This window comes from Lytechinus variegatus, chromosome 1, assembly GCF_018143015.1.
Source record: "Lytechinus variegatus isolate NC3 chromosome 1, Lvar_3.0, whole genome shotgun sequence".
NCBI classification, from domain to species: Eukaryota; Metazoa; Echinodermata; class Echinoidea; order Temnopleuroida; family Toxopneustidae; genus Lytechinus; species Lytechinus variegatus.
In genome coordinates, this window is record NC_054740.1 from 71,608,394 (window position 1) to 71,625,754 (window position 17,361).

Sequence of the window (17,361 nt, forward strand, 5' to 3'; positions counted from 1 at the left end):
TTTTGTCTTGTCCCGCTGGTAGAGTTGCACGGGCGTGTTCTGTCCACACCAATGTCAAGTTTCCCCTTTGTCTCTCCGGGCTAACCATTTTCAATCGCATCATTTTAGTTCATGACATTGCTCGTTTGAGGGTGGATTGAACTATTCCCGGAGTGATTGGGGTTGACAGTGTCACTGCCCTTGTTCGGGTCGGGTGATCTTCCCGTAGAGAGAGGCAACTTTTCTATACCACGATTTATTCGGAGATAAGGACAGCTGATTTGGGATAGCATGGCAGATAATGAAAATGTGGAAAGGTAAGAAAAACGCATTTTTGTGCTTGTGTATTGTGAAATTGCTAACGCCTCAAATGCTGTGCTTATTTATCACATTGTTTTTTCGTGACGTATGATGCATAATATTGTTATTCATCTTTTCAATAATGGAATAACTTTATCAACCAAATGCTAAAGACAATCCAGTATTTCTTTCATCTTGTATGGGATGCAGTATTTTCCGCGAGTGATAAGATATTGTTGACTAGAATTTCGGATTTTTCGGACTTTAGGATTTCGCAATATTTCAAATAAAAGAGTTGCCAAAGCTGTTGTACATGTATAATTTCACACATTTTATATATATATATATATATATATATATATATATATATATATATATATATATATATATATATATATATACATATATATATATATATATATATATATATATATATATTTACATATATATATAAATATATTAATTATTTCTTCCTCCTTCATTTTTCCCTGTCAACCATTCTTTCTCTTCTATATCTTCAGTTCTGGGGAGATGATGCAGTTCGTGGAAGAGAAGGGAAATGGTGGGGATAATGGCCACCGATGTCAATCCAGGGAATGTAAGATCGGATTATCAGTCTTTTTCATCGCCATGGTAACCATTGCAATAATCGTGGGGGTTATAATCGGTAAGATTTTCATCTACCATGTATATTACAATAATAAATGAAAATGAAAAATGAAAATCCATATTTTATTGTTCAAAATAGACATGAAATGAAATACTCCGAAAATTGCTTTGCCCAAATGATCATGGTCCCTTCAGCCGCTGTGCAGCGCCAGATCGACGAGGCTCTACCCCTTTAATCGTTGAACGCCAAACAAGGTAGCAGCAACTCCCATCTTTTAACGTCTTTTGGTCTGACACGGCCGGGGTTTGAACCCCCGACCTCCCGGTTGTGAGACGGACGCTCTACCAACTAAGCCAACACACCGGTGGTTGCCACTTTGGTTTACATGAATTGCCACTTGGTTTACACGGATGGTCTAGAGCAGGGGTTCTCAAACTTTTTATTTAAAGGGCCAGATTAGACTCCAAGTAAACCTGAAAGGGCCAGGGTGAAGTGGATACTTAGAAAAAAAAATGTGCGCGAAGTGCAAAGACCTTTGCGGTCAGGGTCCTAGATGCTCTCTTGTGCAATCTTGCCCTTATTTTGGGAGCATTTAATCCAACAAATTTATAAAAGTTTCATAATTTATGTTTTGACTGTCATTACTTTTATTACGGTTAGATCTAACATGGATACACAATGTAATCATATTGAGCTATGTTTCATATTGTGACTTAAAAATGATTTTAAAAACCCAGCAGAGTCTCGCGGGCCGGATTGAGAAACTCCAAGGGCCGGATCCGGCCCGCGGGCCGTAGTTTGAGAACCCCTGGTCTATACTATCAATTTGGTCTCATCTAATATGGTATAATCCAGATAACTATGGCATCTATGACAATGTTGTAACTACCATGCATGGGAACCTTGATTGCGATTGTCTGCTTAGCCATGTTACCATGGAAATTTTCAATAATGGCCCCATAATGGAAAATTTACCATACCTTTGGCTCATTCTGAAACGACCCCTTGTCCTCTTCACTCTCTGGGAAACGGAACAGACTATACAGTCTGAACCAAAACGATTGCACTATTTTGAGTATACGTTGGATCGAACAACACCAGTTTGGAAATCTGTTTTGTTATAGTGCGAATTCGGTTTGAGAAACCGAATAATTATGGAAAAGTCATTTGCAACACCAGCTGTTGATCAACAAATTATAAAATAATTGAGGGCCGATTGAATCAAGCAAATGCTAATACACCGCTAAGCTTTCTTCTCTTTATACGTCAACGAAGGACTAAATATATTTATAAATTGCACTGTTTCGAACCAGTGGCGTAATGAGGCAGAAACTAACTTCGAGCGGGCAAAGATGGTGTATAGGGGGAATTTGCAGGATATTACAAATATTAGAATCTAAATATTTAATTAAGTCATGGCACTTTATTGAAATCCTGGAATTCGTAACATGCAGACACTTTTGGCGGAAAGGCAAATCAAGACAAAGTCATATATTTGCAATCACAAATAATTCAAAACCAAGATATGTTTTTAATTTCTGTTCAGTTCTGTTTGAATATAAATCTTTCCACAACCGGCCTCAAGTTTGAGTTTGTTTTTGGAGATATTTTCTTAATTCGACCGATATGTCATATTTCATTTAATTATCTTGTATTCATTCAGGAACCAGGATAAACTCAAATACAGGAGAGGAAAATGACGAACCAGATCTAATTAAAGAAGCAAGTAAGAACATTTGCATGTAAGGTTTTATATAAAACAAATGATGCATTTCATAATATTTGGAATGGCATTCGAATAGGCCTATATCACGTTATAGACGGTATTAAAAAGGAGAGAACAAACGTAAAAAAAAAATAAGCGTATTGTTTTTTGTGAATTCATAATTTCCATTCCTATTTTTATTCGCTTTTCCATGCATGATACTGTTTTCACACCGTGCTTCCGACTCAGGGACCCGTTTCTTATTGTTTTAGATAAGATAATAAACATATTACAAAATGTGTCGTCATCAATAGTTATTTTACCAAACACGAGTGAATGATTTTGATATCTTGGATGACTACGCATTCATTGAAGAAAAAAAAAACAGTGATAAACGCTATGCTTCACTATTTAAAATATACCGTTAAAACTTTGTGAGAACTGAGGATATTGTACATTTTACCTTCTTTTGGGTATTCCTTGTTTTGGGGAGTATCTTTTTTTTTATAAAGAAATAAAGACAAATATCTTATTCCGGTAAGGAAACACGCTACATTGAAATCGGCTAACAAGTTAATATTTTGGTTCGGAAATATGAGACAGCTTGAATAAAGGTAAGTTCAGGGTCAACATTTGTGCACAAAACAAGATTTAAAAAACAGACGCAAATGTCTAGTAGAGTAATTTTTCATGCACACAAATAAAATGAACAGTTCGAATTTTACTTTAATATTCGTTTCATAAAATCTATTTCAGAAATCTCGAAGGGCGAAATATTTTTTTTTGTTATGCATGGTGAAAAATATAACAAACATTCAAACAATATGTATACATCGTTCCTGAACCAATTAAACGATTTTCGATCAAGTTTAAGCATTAATATGTGTGGCGTTGGGTCGTGTGGTCCAGTGGTTAGAGCATTGGACTCATAATCGCAAGGTTGTGAGTTCGAATCCCAACTCTACCATTGTCTCCACTTTGATAAAAAGGCCCAAGAGTGATATCTGTCGTCTATTATGTCAGCCACTGTGACTGATTAACCTTGACGTAAAAATATTTCAAAGGTAATTGGTTATATACCAGCTTGGCGCTTACCAGCAAGAAATGCTGTCCTGCCGAGTTCCTACGGGAGTTACCACAAACACAAACACATAATCGGATGATATTTTAATTAGATTAACCGAGTTTTCCAAATCCGGTAAGAGGGCAAGAAAAAAAATAAGTATACTATTTTTTGTCTTTGTTTTTTCAACAGTTTATCTCAAGACAGAACAAATAACCGAGCTAACATCGCCCGGTTATCCGGATAGTTATGAGGATATGAGCAGACAGTATTGGGTTGTTATCGCTCCTGATGACTATCGGGTCCGGATAGAATTTATAGATTTGCGAACAGAATATAGTGAGTATAGTTCGGACTGGGTTCACCTACAGTTATAATGTACGGTAAATCGAACGCTCACATCGCTCGGATGTACACTGTAAAAAATGAAGTGCTAATTTAGCACTTACAGTGCTTGTATAGTGACTACACGACGAGTGCTAATCTTCCAGTTCAAATTTGAACTAGAAAATTATTAGCACTTTTTATTTTTTACAGTGTACATAGAATGATGTCCCCCCCCCCCCCCGTCCAACCCCTGCTGATAGGCAAGCAAAAAAAAGTTAGAGGTGGCAAAACTGAAAAAAAGGAAAGAACAAGAACAAATTACGGATTCTACTTCACATCCCAGCCCCTATGCGCAGAAATTGAAATAAAAATATCGGCCCGTATTCTGATAGCAGGTTTAACTTAAACTCAGGTTTAAAGTTGTGGTTTAAGTATGGTTAGCCAATTGTTACATAAATCACTAACAGTAGAGATACCATACTTAAGCTCATTTGGCTCTCAAATCATTCATAATTGTCTTGGAAATATAAATAGATTAGTCTTCACCATCGATGAATCAGGAAAGAGCATAGTAAACATAAGAAACATACAACTTATTGAAAAATTGATACTTTTGGCTTCCCATACTTAAACAACAACTTTAAACCTGAGTTTAAGTTAAACCAGACTTCAGAATACGGGCCATTGTGTTTGAAATTTTCAAAAGTTATACCAGGAGCAAGACAACAAATGTCTCTTCACTGGAATGTCTTATTGAAAGACGCTTTCCAAGCTCGGTGGCGACGCTCAATCGCCCACCACCTTCACTGTTACGTTTTTACTCTATATCGTATTCGGGTCCAAATCTCTACGTTTCACCTGATAAAACGTAAAATTTGTTTTCACTTTGTGTCCTTTTTTATGACGAGTGTGGGTTTAAAATGCTAATAGGCTATTTACGTTTTTTATGAATAGAAATCTCCTTGCTCAGTTGGTTCGGCGCTTGCACTGATGTCAAGTGGCAATCCAATGCAAATTTTATTGTATATACCATCTGGTAACTTCAAAATACTGGTGAGAACAGCAAATCCTCTCGCTGGATCGCTACGTTCTCTCGTATGTCTTAATGGATGCTAAGACCGCCATCTTTGTTCCTTTACAGGTTTTAAAAAGGGGTTTTAATAAGCCCTACAAAAACAGCACCTCGTCACTGAAAGACAAAGCTGCAATTCATCACGTGATTCATGTTGACCAATTAACATACAGCAAGATTCTTAGTAGATGAACTATAATCTTATATAATTTTATCATTCTATTTCCAAAGATTATGACCTGGTGAGGATAGGCAGTTCGAACCAAACGGAAATTGATTACATTGCTTCATTCAGCGGATATGACCTACCACCTGTCATAACATCATCGGCCAATGCATTGTGGGTACAGTTATTCAGTGACAGCGTCACGGCTGAATCTGGTTTCCATGCAAAAATCTGGGCAGTTCCAGAAGGCGGTAAGTTGTTTAATACATTCCGTATCACGTTAATGTGAAATTAATGAACAGATTTTGTATCATTCTCTGCCCAGTGGCCTCAATGTCGCAAAGACAAAACAAAATATCATTTTAAAAACTGATTGCATTTTCACCAAAATCTCTGAGAAGTCAAAACACAACAATGATATAAAGTCATTAGTCCCAATATTGCCAATTTCCATCATTGCTAATATTGAAGACAAGAGAGGGGGCTCTGTCGATCATGACCAAGCTGTGACCAACAGGAATGAGAACAAGAGGCATATAAAATGATTCCTGTAAAATGCGGTCGATATCATGTCGTTATGTCATGTGAAGCAAAGTGATTAAAGATACTCTGTTATAGTGAAATTATAAGGCGGGGTTGACGAATATCAGGAGCTGAAACAACAGTGATATCCGAGAACAGCCCAGATGCGTTTTTACCTCGACCTTGAAGACTGCATCCTGTGGATATACTCTAAAAAAAGTAAAGATGGAGAGAGGGCGCACCCCCTTACATTGAAAAAATATTAGATAATACTCAAGTATAATTCACATTATAATTATGGACCCTTCACCTGAACTTTGGACGGACTTTGATGGTATCAATGATGTATGGTTCATTGTAGTAGGAGAGTACATGCAGTTCTATTTTTCTGTCTTTAAAAGATACCGTCATTGAATGCGATGCAGAAGAGAAACCATGCAAGTACGTTCAGGAGTGCTACGGCGAAGCCCATGCTTGTGATGGAAGCTCTAAATGTATCTCTGGAAATGACGAGATAGGCTGTGGTGAGTCGAGGATAGTCGTATCTCATCTTTTTTTATCAGTGGTTGCGCCACAAACAGAAGAGGGCGCATTGATATGTGGTAAAAAACATTCGGACCGACTTCGGAGTGAGCCTAGAGCTACCAATAGAAGAAAAAAAACCCGGGAATATCATACGCGGACGCCAAACCATATATGTAGAAAAATAAATAAATAAATACATACATAAATAAATAAATAAATAAATAGAAAATCGATTTTATCAAATGACTACTATTTTCCGTTTGAATTCAAAGTATTGTCTTTAAGTTTCCGTGGAAGACATTGCTTCATATTTTACTGTGACAGTAGACATCGATTTAAATACTCCGCAAACGCCCTCAGTTCTTATTCGATAGGTTGATTTACTTGCCAGACAGCAGCACATTTGTTTCAAACGAGTCATTGCAGCTGCTTGCGAGAGAGAATTTAATGGAGTTCACGGATGTCCACCGCATTAATAGAATGAAATTCCTAATTCAATAGTCACACTTACGAAGTTAACTCCAAGTCAATCAAAGCTAAAAACTAAAATTCTTTCCCTTTTAGTGTTATCAAATTGAAATTAAAAAGTGAAATCAAATTTAATTATTTTCAGCAACAGACCAATGGTTGGTAGATTCATCAATGAACCAAGCTAACTGGTTGGTTAAAAATGTGAAAGCGTAGATCTTTATCATCATATACATGTAATGATTCACTTTTTTCTTTCTTTCTTTAAAGCATGTTCGAGTTCCTTTCTGTTCAAATGCTCCGATGGTAGATGTCTTGATCGTTTACGTGTATGTGACAATGTAGTCGACTGCTCGGATGACGAACATAATTGTGGTAAGATTTGAAATGATTGATTACTTTATATTTTTCACTATTTAGAAAGTATTTTAATCAGAACATTGATTTCGGGGACAGAAATTGAAATACGATAATGAATTGATAAAAACGACCAAAGTTTGACTACATAATTGATAGAGAACTAGATTTATCTGTGGTCGTATGCAGAAAAGGAGCATTTGGGCATCGTTTATGGGGTAACGGTGACGGGTTTGCAACTGCAGAGCAATGATTACCTGAGCTTGTTTTCCTCGCTCTCACGATCCCTTTCTCTCTTTTTTAATATTGCCCCCTTCACCCCTCCCAATTCCCTCATTTCTTTCTTTATCCTTCATATCACAAAGAACATGCCCAAGCATATAATTATGAAATAAATAAATAAAATGACGTGGGTATAAGTAATGAATTTTGTCTTTATGTACAGATTTTGAATGCGACAATGGAATCTTCACCATTAACAGTGCATTCCTTTGTGATGGAGTTAATGACTGTACAGATTACACAGACGAAAAGAACTGCGGTAAATCATTTTTGCATTACAATATATTTTAATGCCATTCTTAAAAGGCAAGTCCACCCCAAACAAAAGTGGATTTGAATAAAAAGAGAAAAATCCAACAAGCACAACACTGAAAATTTCATCAAAATCGGATGGAAAATAAGAAAGTTATGACAATTTTAAGTTTCGCTTAATTTCTAAAAAAATAGTTATATTCATATCCTGGTCGGTATGCAAATGAGGGAACATCACATACTCACTATTTCTTTTGTATTTTATTATATGAAATATGAATTATTCTAATTTTCTCCTCATTGTCCTGTGAAACAATTTTTTCGCCCTGAACATGTGGAATTACCATTGTTTAACATTTTATGTTTCAGTCAAGTTGGTCTTTATTGTCAAATCTGTAAAAAGTGAAATATTGTATGAATCAAACAATAAAAAACAAAAGAAATAGTGAGTGACATCATCAATTCTCTCCTTTGCATGTGACTAAATTGTGCATATAACTATTTTGTGAAAAATAAGCGAAACTTTAAAATGTCATTACTTTCTTATTTTACATCCGATTTTGATGACATTTTCAGCATTATGCTTTTCTGATTTTTCTCTATTGATTCAAATTAACATTTTTCTGAGGTGGACTTGACCTTTAATCATTCGTACGTTTGAATGACTTCATTCACATTTGCTTGTTTTACTCTGTTTGTTATTTGGGGTTTTGTCAAAAAAATACTGGTGATTTAAATCATACATATCAAATTACATCTCGGATAGTGTTTTCAAGTGAGGTAAGCCGAATTGCATTACTCCAATTATTCATATCATTAAGATGTCACGTCCCTACTTAATGACAGCTTAAACTTTATCTTCATCATTTTTTTCTTTCAAAATCTCCCCCAAAATAAAGAAAACATTTGTAAATCTAATTGTAAAGCTGTAGCAGTGCATATAAATAAGATTTCAAAAATATGAAATTTCGTGCACCTTGTTTTGAAAACAAAATCTTTATCAACCGAAGCTACCTGCGACAAAAAAACACAAATTTCAAACGAAATTGATGCGATTAAAACAAAGGAAGGGCAGTTCTCAATGTAATATAATATGTAAATTGTTCGGTGTTCAGCTATTGATTATGTGCGTGGTATCAATTCCAAAATCCAAATGCATGTTTCGGCGCTCATTCTAACACGATTATAATCCCAACATACAGCACCGTACTTGCTAACACCAATTAATTTTGTTACAGAATGTACGGGAGAGAAGTGGCAGTGTCCAGGCGATGGGCCCTGTATTTACCGGAATAACGTCTGTGATGATTACCCTCATTGCCCTGGTGGAGAAGACGAAACTAATTGCTGTAAGTGGCTAAAAGTAACTCTTTGATTCACAGGTTAAAAAAATGGTATGTGTTCTGGGAAAAATGCAGCTCATTTATTAATTCTATAAGTAATAATGTACACATTACGCCCTTAAGAGAACACCTTGTAATTAAGCGATGTCCTAAAAAGAAGACGAATATGTAAAAGGGAATTCATATTCCTGTATCCTTTACCATTGTCTACTGTTTTTTCGCCAACCCAATATTGATACATTTCTTCCATTTTTCCAAATTTCATTAGAAATCATCTATTTTCGTTTAGCATATTTAGATAAGCTTATTCTATTATCATTCATTTGAAGCCTTTATAAGGATTTTGAGTGATTGTTTGCATATTTCTTGTAGAAAAGGATATTTTTTTTTATCATTGACAGCATTTTTTTCTAATTGATGGTATCTCACATAAGACTCTATTTCATTTTTTTACAAAACAATATCCAATTTTCAGCGTGCCTGAGTTGGCAGTTTGAATGTCAGAATTCAGGAGTGTGTATCCCGTATTGGCAGAGATGCGACGGAAACAATACATGTGGTGACGAGTCAGACGAGCAAGATTGTCCAGGTAATTCTCAAATCTTTGTTCTCATACATTTACTTCCATTCATTCATCATTATTATTATCATCATTATTGTTATTACTACTACTACTATTTTTTTATTATTATTATGATTATTATCATTATGTGTTCGGCGACACCTGTGCTTGGGTGGCGAAAGTGAACTGAATCACTATGACCCGCAGGTCTCTCCTTTCGATATAACTGATTGGGGGAGTGCAGGTGGACCGCTATACACCGGGGTTTCCCCCTACTCTTAAACAAATAGTGCAGTGGGTTCTTAACTTGCAAAGGTGGTGACTCTCCTCTACACGGGGCCTCTATTTAATGTCCTATCCGAGGGACAGAATGTTTTCCTATGTAAGGTAGCCTGCATCTATGAAACATGGGAGAGACGTTTACACACAACGTACTGGCTTCATAATGATGACGATCACAATGATGGCGATGATTCATTATGTTGTTATCAACAGTGTTGAGTGCTTAGCCTAATGTGAGAAATCCTTACCCTATACCCAATACGGGTGACGAATTGAGGGAAAAGATCAAGGCCTGGCGGCCCGACGTCACAGCCAACGATATTAGACCTCTAAGGCCAAGGCAAAAGGCAAAATCTCCGATGAGAAGGAAGGCCTTATAGGAATATAACACATGATAGTACTGCATGTAAAGTGGTAGTAGTCGGCTCAATGACACTTGCACTTTTATCATCATTGTAATAATTGATTGAATTGTCAGTATTATTATCATCGTGATCTCTTTAGATTCCGAATGAAATTATGTGTCTGTATTCATTTTGATTGCCACGCAGTGTGTGCCGATAAGCTGTATCAATGCGACTCTTTCCAGTGCCTGGCTGCAGAGAAGGTTTGCAATGGACATAAAGACTGTTTCAAAGGAGATGACGAGATGAACTGTGGTAAGTGTTTTGTGAAAACTGGTCCTGCCATGTAACGCCTCACCCGATAGCAAGTAATTCAACAAAGAAAAATGTTTTTGTTAACTTCTCTCTTTTAAAACAAATTTGCTCTTAGTCTTGGTGTTTGCTAATATTCGTTGCATTGCTGAATAGAAATTTGGAGAAGGAAAGGGAGGATGAAAACAAGAAGAGAAGGAGGAGATAGAAGAAGAAAATAATGAGAATGGGAAAAAGAGAAAGAAAGGTGAGTAAATAGGATGTATTGTATTACATTACTTTGTAAACCACATTATTTTTCAAACCAACATTCCATGCACCCCTCCATCTCTCTCCTCTTTCTTGTCCTATAATCTTCCACAAAAATCACCACTACTCGTCCATGTTAGAATTAATTAAGTAATGTTTACTTATATTTTGTTCACAAAATTATCATTTCTTTACCCAGCGAATAAAACAATGCCTAGTTGCCCGACTGGAGAGTTGTCTTGCTCAGGTAAATGTTTGCGACCGAGCCTCTTATGCGATGGTGTAAAGCAGTGCGCACGAGGAGAAGATGAGAAGAACTGTACTCAACCGACAGGTACGTACATCTTCTTCCTGCATTGCTTCCCCTACCCTCGGCGAAGCCTCAGACAGTATGATCAAATTGGGATAGTATCACAATCGAGGTCAGCCTGATGACATTAACATATTAAAATTTAGGTTTTACAATGAAAAATTATTCTCCACTTCATGACACAAATTTCATGGATATACATAATTAATTATGATATACGGGGTATAATTTTATAGTCGATGAATAAGTTTTGTTGTTTTTTTTACTGTGTTTGATTTTATGTATCACACTTATCTAACTTTGGACCGACTGCCCGTGTTTATGGATATAACCCGAAAATGTCCGTATAATAATAATTAACTAATATTGATGATGATGATAATACTAATCATTATCATCATAAATTTGAAAAAATAACTGTCTTGATATGAGCAAATATTTAAATGCAGGTGTTACAGGGGAGCGTTTGTCTACGTCGCTTTGGCAAATACCGATCATATTCTGCATATTTTATTTTATTCTTTAATTGAAGAAATACCCGATGCCAGTGACTGTATATCGTGCAGCAGCGGGGAGTGCATCCCAGCGGAAGCTCGTTGCGATGGTAACGCGGACTGTACCAGTGGTGAGGATGAGGAGGGATGCACGACCCAATCATCGACAGGACGGCCAATGACCGATCCAATTACTACACAATGTAAGGAAACGAGAGGTAGCTAGTGGTGGCGATACAGAAAGAGGAGTGACCGCCCTCCCCCTATGATTTTTAAGCAGCAAAAAAAAAATAAAGGAAAAGAAAAGAAGAAAATTTTAAAGAGAAGTCACGGTCGTGTAACGTCAATTTACTCTCTTTCTTAAATTGATTAAAGAATAATATTATGATGTCATATTCTTGCCCCCCCCAGACACGAGCGTACGCAAACGGCAAATAGCATAAGTAATACGCGAACATTTTTTAAAGAGCGCACAACTTCAAAATTCGGGATATATTTTGTCCAACCAAATTCGACATTTCAATATAATTTTACTCCATTCAGTGTTTCGTTTTGGCTCATCTTGCATAGATATTTTTATAGCATTATATAATAAACTCTACTGTCATTGAGTTTTAATAAGCTTTTTAAAAGTCAGTTGTTGGATTCTTGTGTAACGCCCAGGTTTCTTTTTAATTTGGTATCAATTTGTGTACATGTATTTGCCTTCTTGATTTTTATCCTAATAAATTCACTTTCAGCTCCATGTCCAGAAACAGAAGATCTATGTACGTCAGACCAGTCGTGCATACCAAAATCAAGATTTTGTAATGGTATACTAGACTGTCCTAGAGGTGAAGATGAAGATTCTTGCACAGAAACGACTGGTAAGAAGACAGAGTTTGTCGCCATGTGCCACAGTACCATGGCATCAGTAGAGAAACAAGTAAAATATCATTTTTACAAAGTGGGGGGGGGTGTAATGATTCAAATTTTTGGTAAATAAAATGAAGATCATTTTTAGTCATTTTTGAGTGACATAAGTGATCACTCATTATCATTAATGTGTGATTTCTGAAAAGAAAAAAAAAGTGAGATAACTTTTTTTGGCAGTTTATTTTTAAAGGTAAATCATAAAAGAACATTTTATTTGTAAGTCTGGGAGTATGTGAAATAAGGAATTTCAAGGCTTATCATTTGTATATTCCCAACAGATTGATTGCTAAACAAGATGACAAAATTTTGAATGTATTATGATTTAAAAAAATATAACATTAATGGTTAGACTGCTAATTTTAAACAACATTTTAACTTTCATTATACACCTTTGTGATCAGATAATGGATAATTCACTGTACGCATCTTGATTATGATATTCAGATAGCTGTTCGGAGATGGATGATGATTCGTATTTCGTTTGCGATGGAAAAGATGACTGCATTAACGGAACGGATGAACATTGCAGTAAGAATATCACTCATGTCTCTAAATTTAGTCAAAATATAATTTTCCTTATGTTAAATGTAAAATACGAAATGCCCAGTATGAGTATTGGCAAGCCACTTCCCTAATAATAGTAAAAAAAATAGGATATACGTGTTTTAAACAGAAGAAAAGGGAAGAAAGAATATGCATATGAAAATAGATATATGTGTCGCGCTATTTTCTATTACCCCTATACATATTCAACTAATGTTGTCTTGCTCCGCCCCCGTCCCCTTTACCGAAATACCATCCTACTACACTGACAAAATACCAATTATTCAAACTTTTTTTAGTGTTTCCGACTGTTAGGTGTAAGTACAGTAATGATTTTCATAATTTCAAGTTTTTTTAGCATTGTTTCAGTGAGAATCTCGTTATAAACATGACATTCAACAACACATCAAGAAAAGATAAATTAATTGTGCAATGCCCTATAGTTCTAAGTTCTTTTTTATACTTAACCTTGATATCATGCAATATAACTTCAAGCTCCGTTCTGAGTGCTACGCTCTAATTCGTAATCGCCTTTATGAAAAATAATTGATGTATCTTATGTTTCATTCGCATTAATTGTTGCCTTTGTTTCATATTGTAAACAAGCTGATTTCAACCCCACGGCTATCAAACATGCATATTTCTATTTCATGCATTTAAAATTATTCGTTACTTCAATGGACTTTAATTTGATTCTAGATGTTTCCTGCGTTCCATATCTTATATTTTATGTTTTATATTTTCAATTTCTTCAGCTTGTGGTACCAAGCCTGTGGCTGGAGCCAAGATACTAGGAGGAAGAATCGTAAATCAAAAAGGGGAATGGCCCTGGCAGGTACTATTAACCAGTAAGTTGAATAGTCATGACTACGTCTTCCGTTCTTTCTTATTTATGAAGGTCAAAATATTTGCTCGATAGCGGCTTCATAGAAATTTTGCCCCATATACGCCATGTCTGGTTCCCTCAAATTTTGGGGCTCATTAATCCACTGCGAAAGAGTGTGACAACATAGAGATATATGACGAGAGTGTGAGAGAGAGCCAGACAGTCTACATAAATGATTATAGCACGAGCATGAAAATGGAAGGCAGGGGGAAGTTTGGCCGAACCTGGAACGGATTATGAAGAGAGAGATTCATCCGAGGGTTTTGTAAAGGGTTTAAAGAGAGTTATGTGAACAAAAAGTGAGATGTAATAAATACAAAATATCAACGAGAGAGCGAATGAAATCGAATATTAATTACATCCTCGATTAATTTTTGTTTGTTTGTACATATAGAGACAAACTCTACGAAAGGGGTTCACTGTGGTGGGTCAATTATCAACAGAAATTGGATCGTCACTGCGGCTCATTGTATCAGGCAAGTTGTAGAAGGTAGAAAGTAAGATATTCAAATCATTCTCAAGTTTACATTCACTCCTTTGTGATAATTTCTAACAACAGTCTAAAAAAAAAATATTCGAAAAGAATTTAAGTGAAGTTATGATAGGACTTCACGACGACAAAAACTTCAGTCAGATTTTACAGTGGCAGAGACAAATCCAAAATGTTCTATAACACTTTGCAAACCCTTCCATTCGCCACGGGGCACCGACAAAATTATAGTATAATTATGTAAATATCAGTTTTATCGATTTTAGTAAAAAAAAAATAATGATGACTAAATACATAGATAGAAGATTGGACTTTTTATAATCAGGGGACCGTTTCATCAACATTTTTGTCTGACAAGTTGTCAGATCTGACATCTTTCCTTGATTCTGATTGGCTGAGAGGCACTGTTACTAGAGTAACTGTCGGATAAAATGGGACTTGTCGGATAAAACGTCCGACAAGTTCTTTCATGAAAAGCTCCCCAGGAAATGATACTCATATCAACCAATACAGACTTAAGAAATTGTTTCTCCTTGTACCTAAGTCACATTTTCCCTACGGGAAATGGTGACTGAGGTATTATCTATTCAAATAAAACTTGAAAACATTTTTTTTTTCTTTTCAGCTCACAATCTGTTGGATCAATATACGTCTTGGCTGGCGTGACTGATAGAAAAGACGTCCATGCGGATATCCAGTACCGAGAATTAAGCCACGTGATTCGACACCCTAACGCTTCGAAGGGTGGATTCGACGTGGCTTTGGCCCGGGTTACGGAGCCTTTCAACTATAACGCCCTGGTGCAACCAGTGTGTCTCCCTGATGAAGACATCATCCTGGATCCAGGAGAATACCTGACCGTGACCGGATGGGGTGCTACGGGAGGAGGTATGGTACCGTTACTCATATGGAGTTGTCCCCCCCCCCCCCCCTTCTTCCACATCCCCCACTAAGAGGAGGAGTACTTCCAAAATTAAAGTGATACTTATTTCACTTGTGTATCTATAAACTAGTCGCAAAGCAGTCCCCACTTTGACCCAGGCGTCAAACGGTCTTTTTGAAAGCGGGTTGCTATTTCACCATTATCGTACATGTCAGGGGCCGCGGAACGGTTTTCAAGGTGGGGGGGTGAGCGAGCATGCAAAAAATCACAATCGTATGGTAATTTTTACGTTTTTGTACATGATTTTGGAAGAAAGTGGGAAGGGGCTGCATGTATTTTTAAGACATTGAAAAGCCGCCCCCCCCCCTTGTATACCTTCAAGGTATATATTGTGTGCTGATTATTAAGGGATATTTTTCATAATTCATTACGCTGCTTCTTAGTGTGTTGTTTATGGGCATTTTTGTGAAACGCAGTGCCGCCTTTTACACCATCACGAAACGAAATTGACTTTACGGTTTAATCTCAGTCATATATAATTTTCCAAGCTCCTTAATGCTATTAGGAACGTTATTACAATCGCTTGCAAAATACCAATCCTAAATTTGCATTTGATCGATTTTAGCCTATGTTAAATTAATTTATACTTTGTTACAGGAAGTAGACTTGAAGGACTCATGATTTTAGGATTTTAGGATTAGTTGTAAATAATATTAATAATCGATAAGCAACACTTCCTAATATTCTTAACTCCCATTTCTCCACTCCTCCCTCTCTCTCTCTCTTTCTCGCTTCATCTCTTTTCCTTTCCAGGCTTCGATGGCATTAAATTGATGGAGGTTCGGCTACCCCTAATTCCTCCTCAAGCATGTGATAGATGGAGCTACTTCAGTCGTAGAATCCTCGAAGAACGAATAATATGCGCTGGCTACGAGCGTGGAATGCAAAGTGCTTGCTACGTAAGTATCTAAAAAAAAATACAGTGAATAGGTAAATAAACTCGTAGGTGATATATTGTAATAATGAATATAATAAAATAAAGACTCTGTCAAACCGAATTATACCATTGAAAATTACACATTAAAAAACTCTGGCAAAACAAATTTGCCAGAGATTTTTTTGTGGCAAATGTTTATGCTTGATTTGGGGGCTTAAGCATGATTTGGAATTGAAGGTTAATTTCTGGCAACGCCTCATAAGTCACACTTTCCATCTTTTGCAGGGTGATTCTGGAGGCCCCGCGGTGGTACAGAGGGGTGGCAAGTGGACAATAATAGGAACTGTTTCCGGTGGGTCAATGTGTGGCGCCCCCTATACTCCGAACCTCTTCACACGTCTCAGTTTCTACGTTGCCTGGATACGATCGGTTGTTCAAGAAAACTAGCTAACCCTCAACGAACTTTTATAACCACAGAAATATTGTATGCCCAGGGTCGTATTTCACAAAACTGCTCATAACTTACACAGTACTTAACGAACGACCAGTGACGTGTTCTTTGGTGCCTTATCAGATTCTAAATCACTGTTATTATTATTTGGCAAATGTGACATCCAAAATGTGTGTCATCTCCTAGTAATTATGTTTAGAGCAGGGGGGGGGTCTCATTTGTCTTCCATGGGTGACAGCCTACGCGTTTCCTTCTCTTTTTACTATTTTTTTTTGCTGTCGTAACCTCGCTTGGTGCAATAACGACTTGATTAAAGCATTGTCTCTTGCACATATAGTAGAATGACAATATGAAGGGGAAAAATGCCTTTAAACTTAGTGCCTTTTGATCAAGACCCGTTTGTGTATTTTCTTCTGCATTTCATGAAATATGTTTATTCGATTATCGAATAAATTCTATTGGGAGAGAATACAAGTTTTAGTATGTAAACAAATATTGACTATGAACCAGTTCACTGCCCTTCAGAAGGAGGTCAAGTTCACGTGTACTTCTGTTGGGGGAAGTCGGTCAAAACGCGCACCCGGAAGGATTGTATCACATTAAAGCGTGCGCGGTAATTTTACACATCCGAAATGCGCTAATGCGCGATCAGCGCGGATGAAATCGAGTCATTCACTTTTTAATTTCCGTCCGGGAAAGACATTTTTTATGATCACGGTGGTACTACGGTAC

The 17,361-nt window shown here is 36.6% G+C and overlaps 1 protein-coding gene across 1 annotated transcript; it reads left to right on the forward strand.

The window, feature by feature from the left end:
- The first annotated feature begins 107 nt into the window (after window positions 1-107).
- On the forward strand, window positions 108-16,979 carry LOC121421914 (atrial natriuretic peptide-converting enzyme-like). The gene is made up of 20 exons (XM_041616716.1): window positions 108-296; window positions 801-946; window positions 2,553-2,615; window positions 3,850-3,996; window positions 5,288-5,473; window positions 6,146-6,268; window positions 7,008-7,112; window positions 7,540-7,635; window positions 8,867-8,977; window positions 9,447-9,560; window positions 10,367-10,474; window positions 10,920-11,054; window positions 11,563-11,727; window positions 12,265-12,390; window positions 12,884-12,967; window positions 13,738-13,830; window positions 14,263-14,344; window positions 14,984-15,246; window positions 16,055-16,200; window positions 16,464-16,979. Exons 1-20 carry the CDS (start codon window positions 271-273, stop codon window positions 16,623-16,625), a joined length of 2,481 nt encoding a protein of 826 aa, XP_041472650.1. The 5' UTR covers window positions 108-270; the 3' UTR covers window positions 16,626-16,979.
- Window positions 16,980-17,361: the final 382 nt, after the last annotated feature.

What these genes read in the sequence shown, in the direction of transcription:
- LOC121421914 (XM_041616716.1), top strand. Translation starts at nt 271, where the DNA reads ATGGCAGATAATGAAAATGTGGAAAG. An exon ending in AGATGACGAGATGAACTGTG is followed by an intron (nt 10,475 to 10,919) that starts GTAAGTGTTTTG and finishes TTCTTTACCCAG; the next exon opens with CGAATAAAACAATGCCTAGT. An exon ending in CGGAACGGATGAACATTGCA is followed by an intron (nt 12,968 to 13,737) that starts GTAAGAATATCA and finishes CAATTTCTTCAG; the next exon opens with CTTGTGGTACCAAGCCTGTG.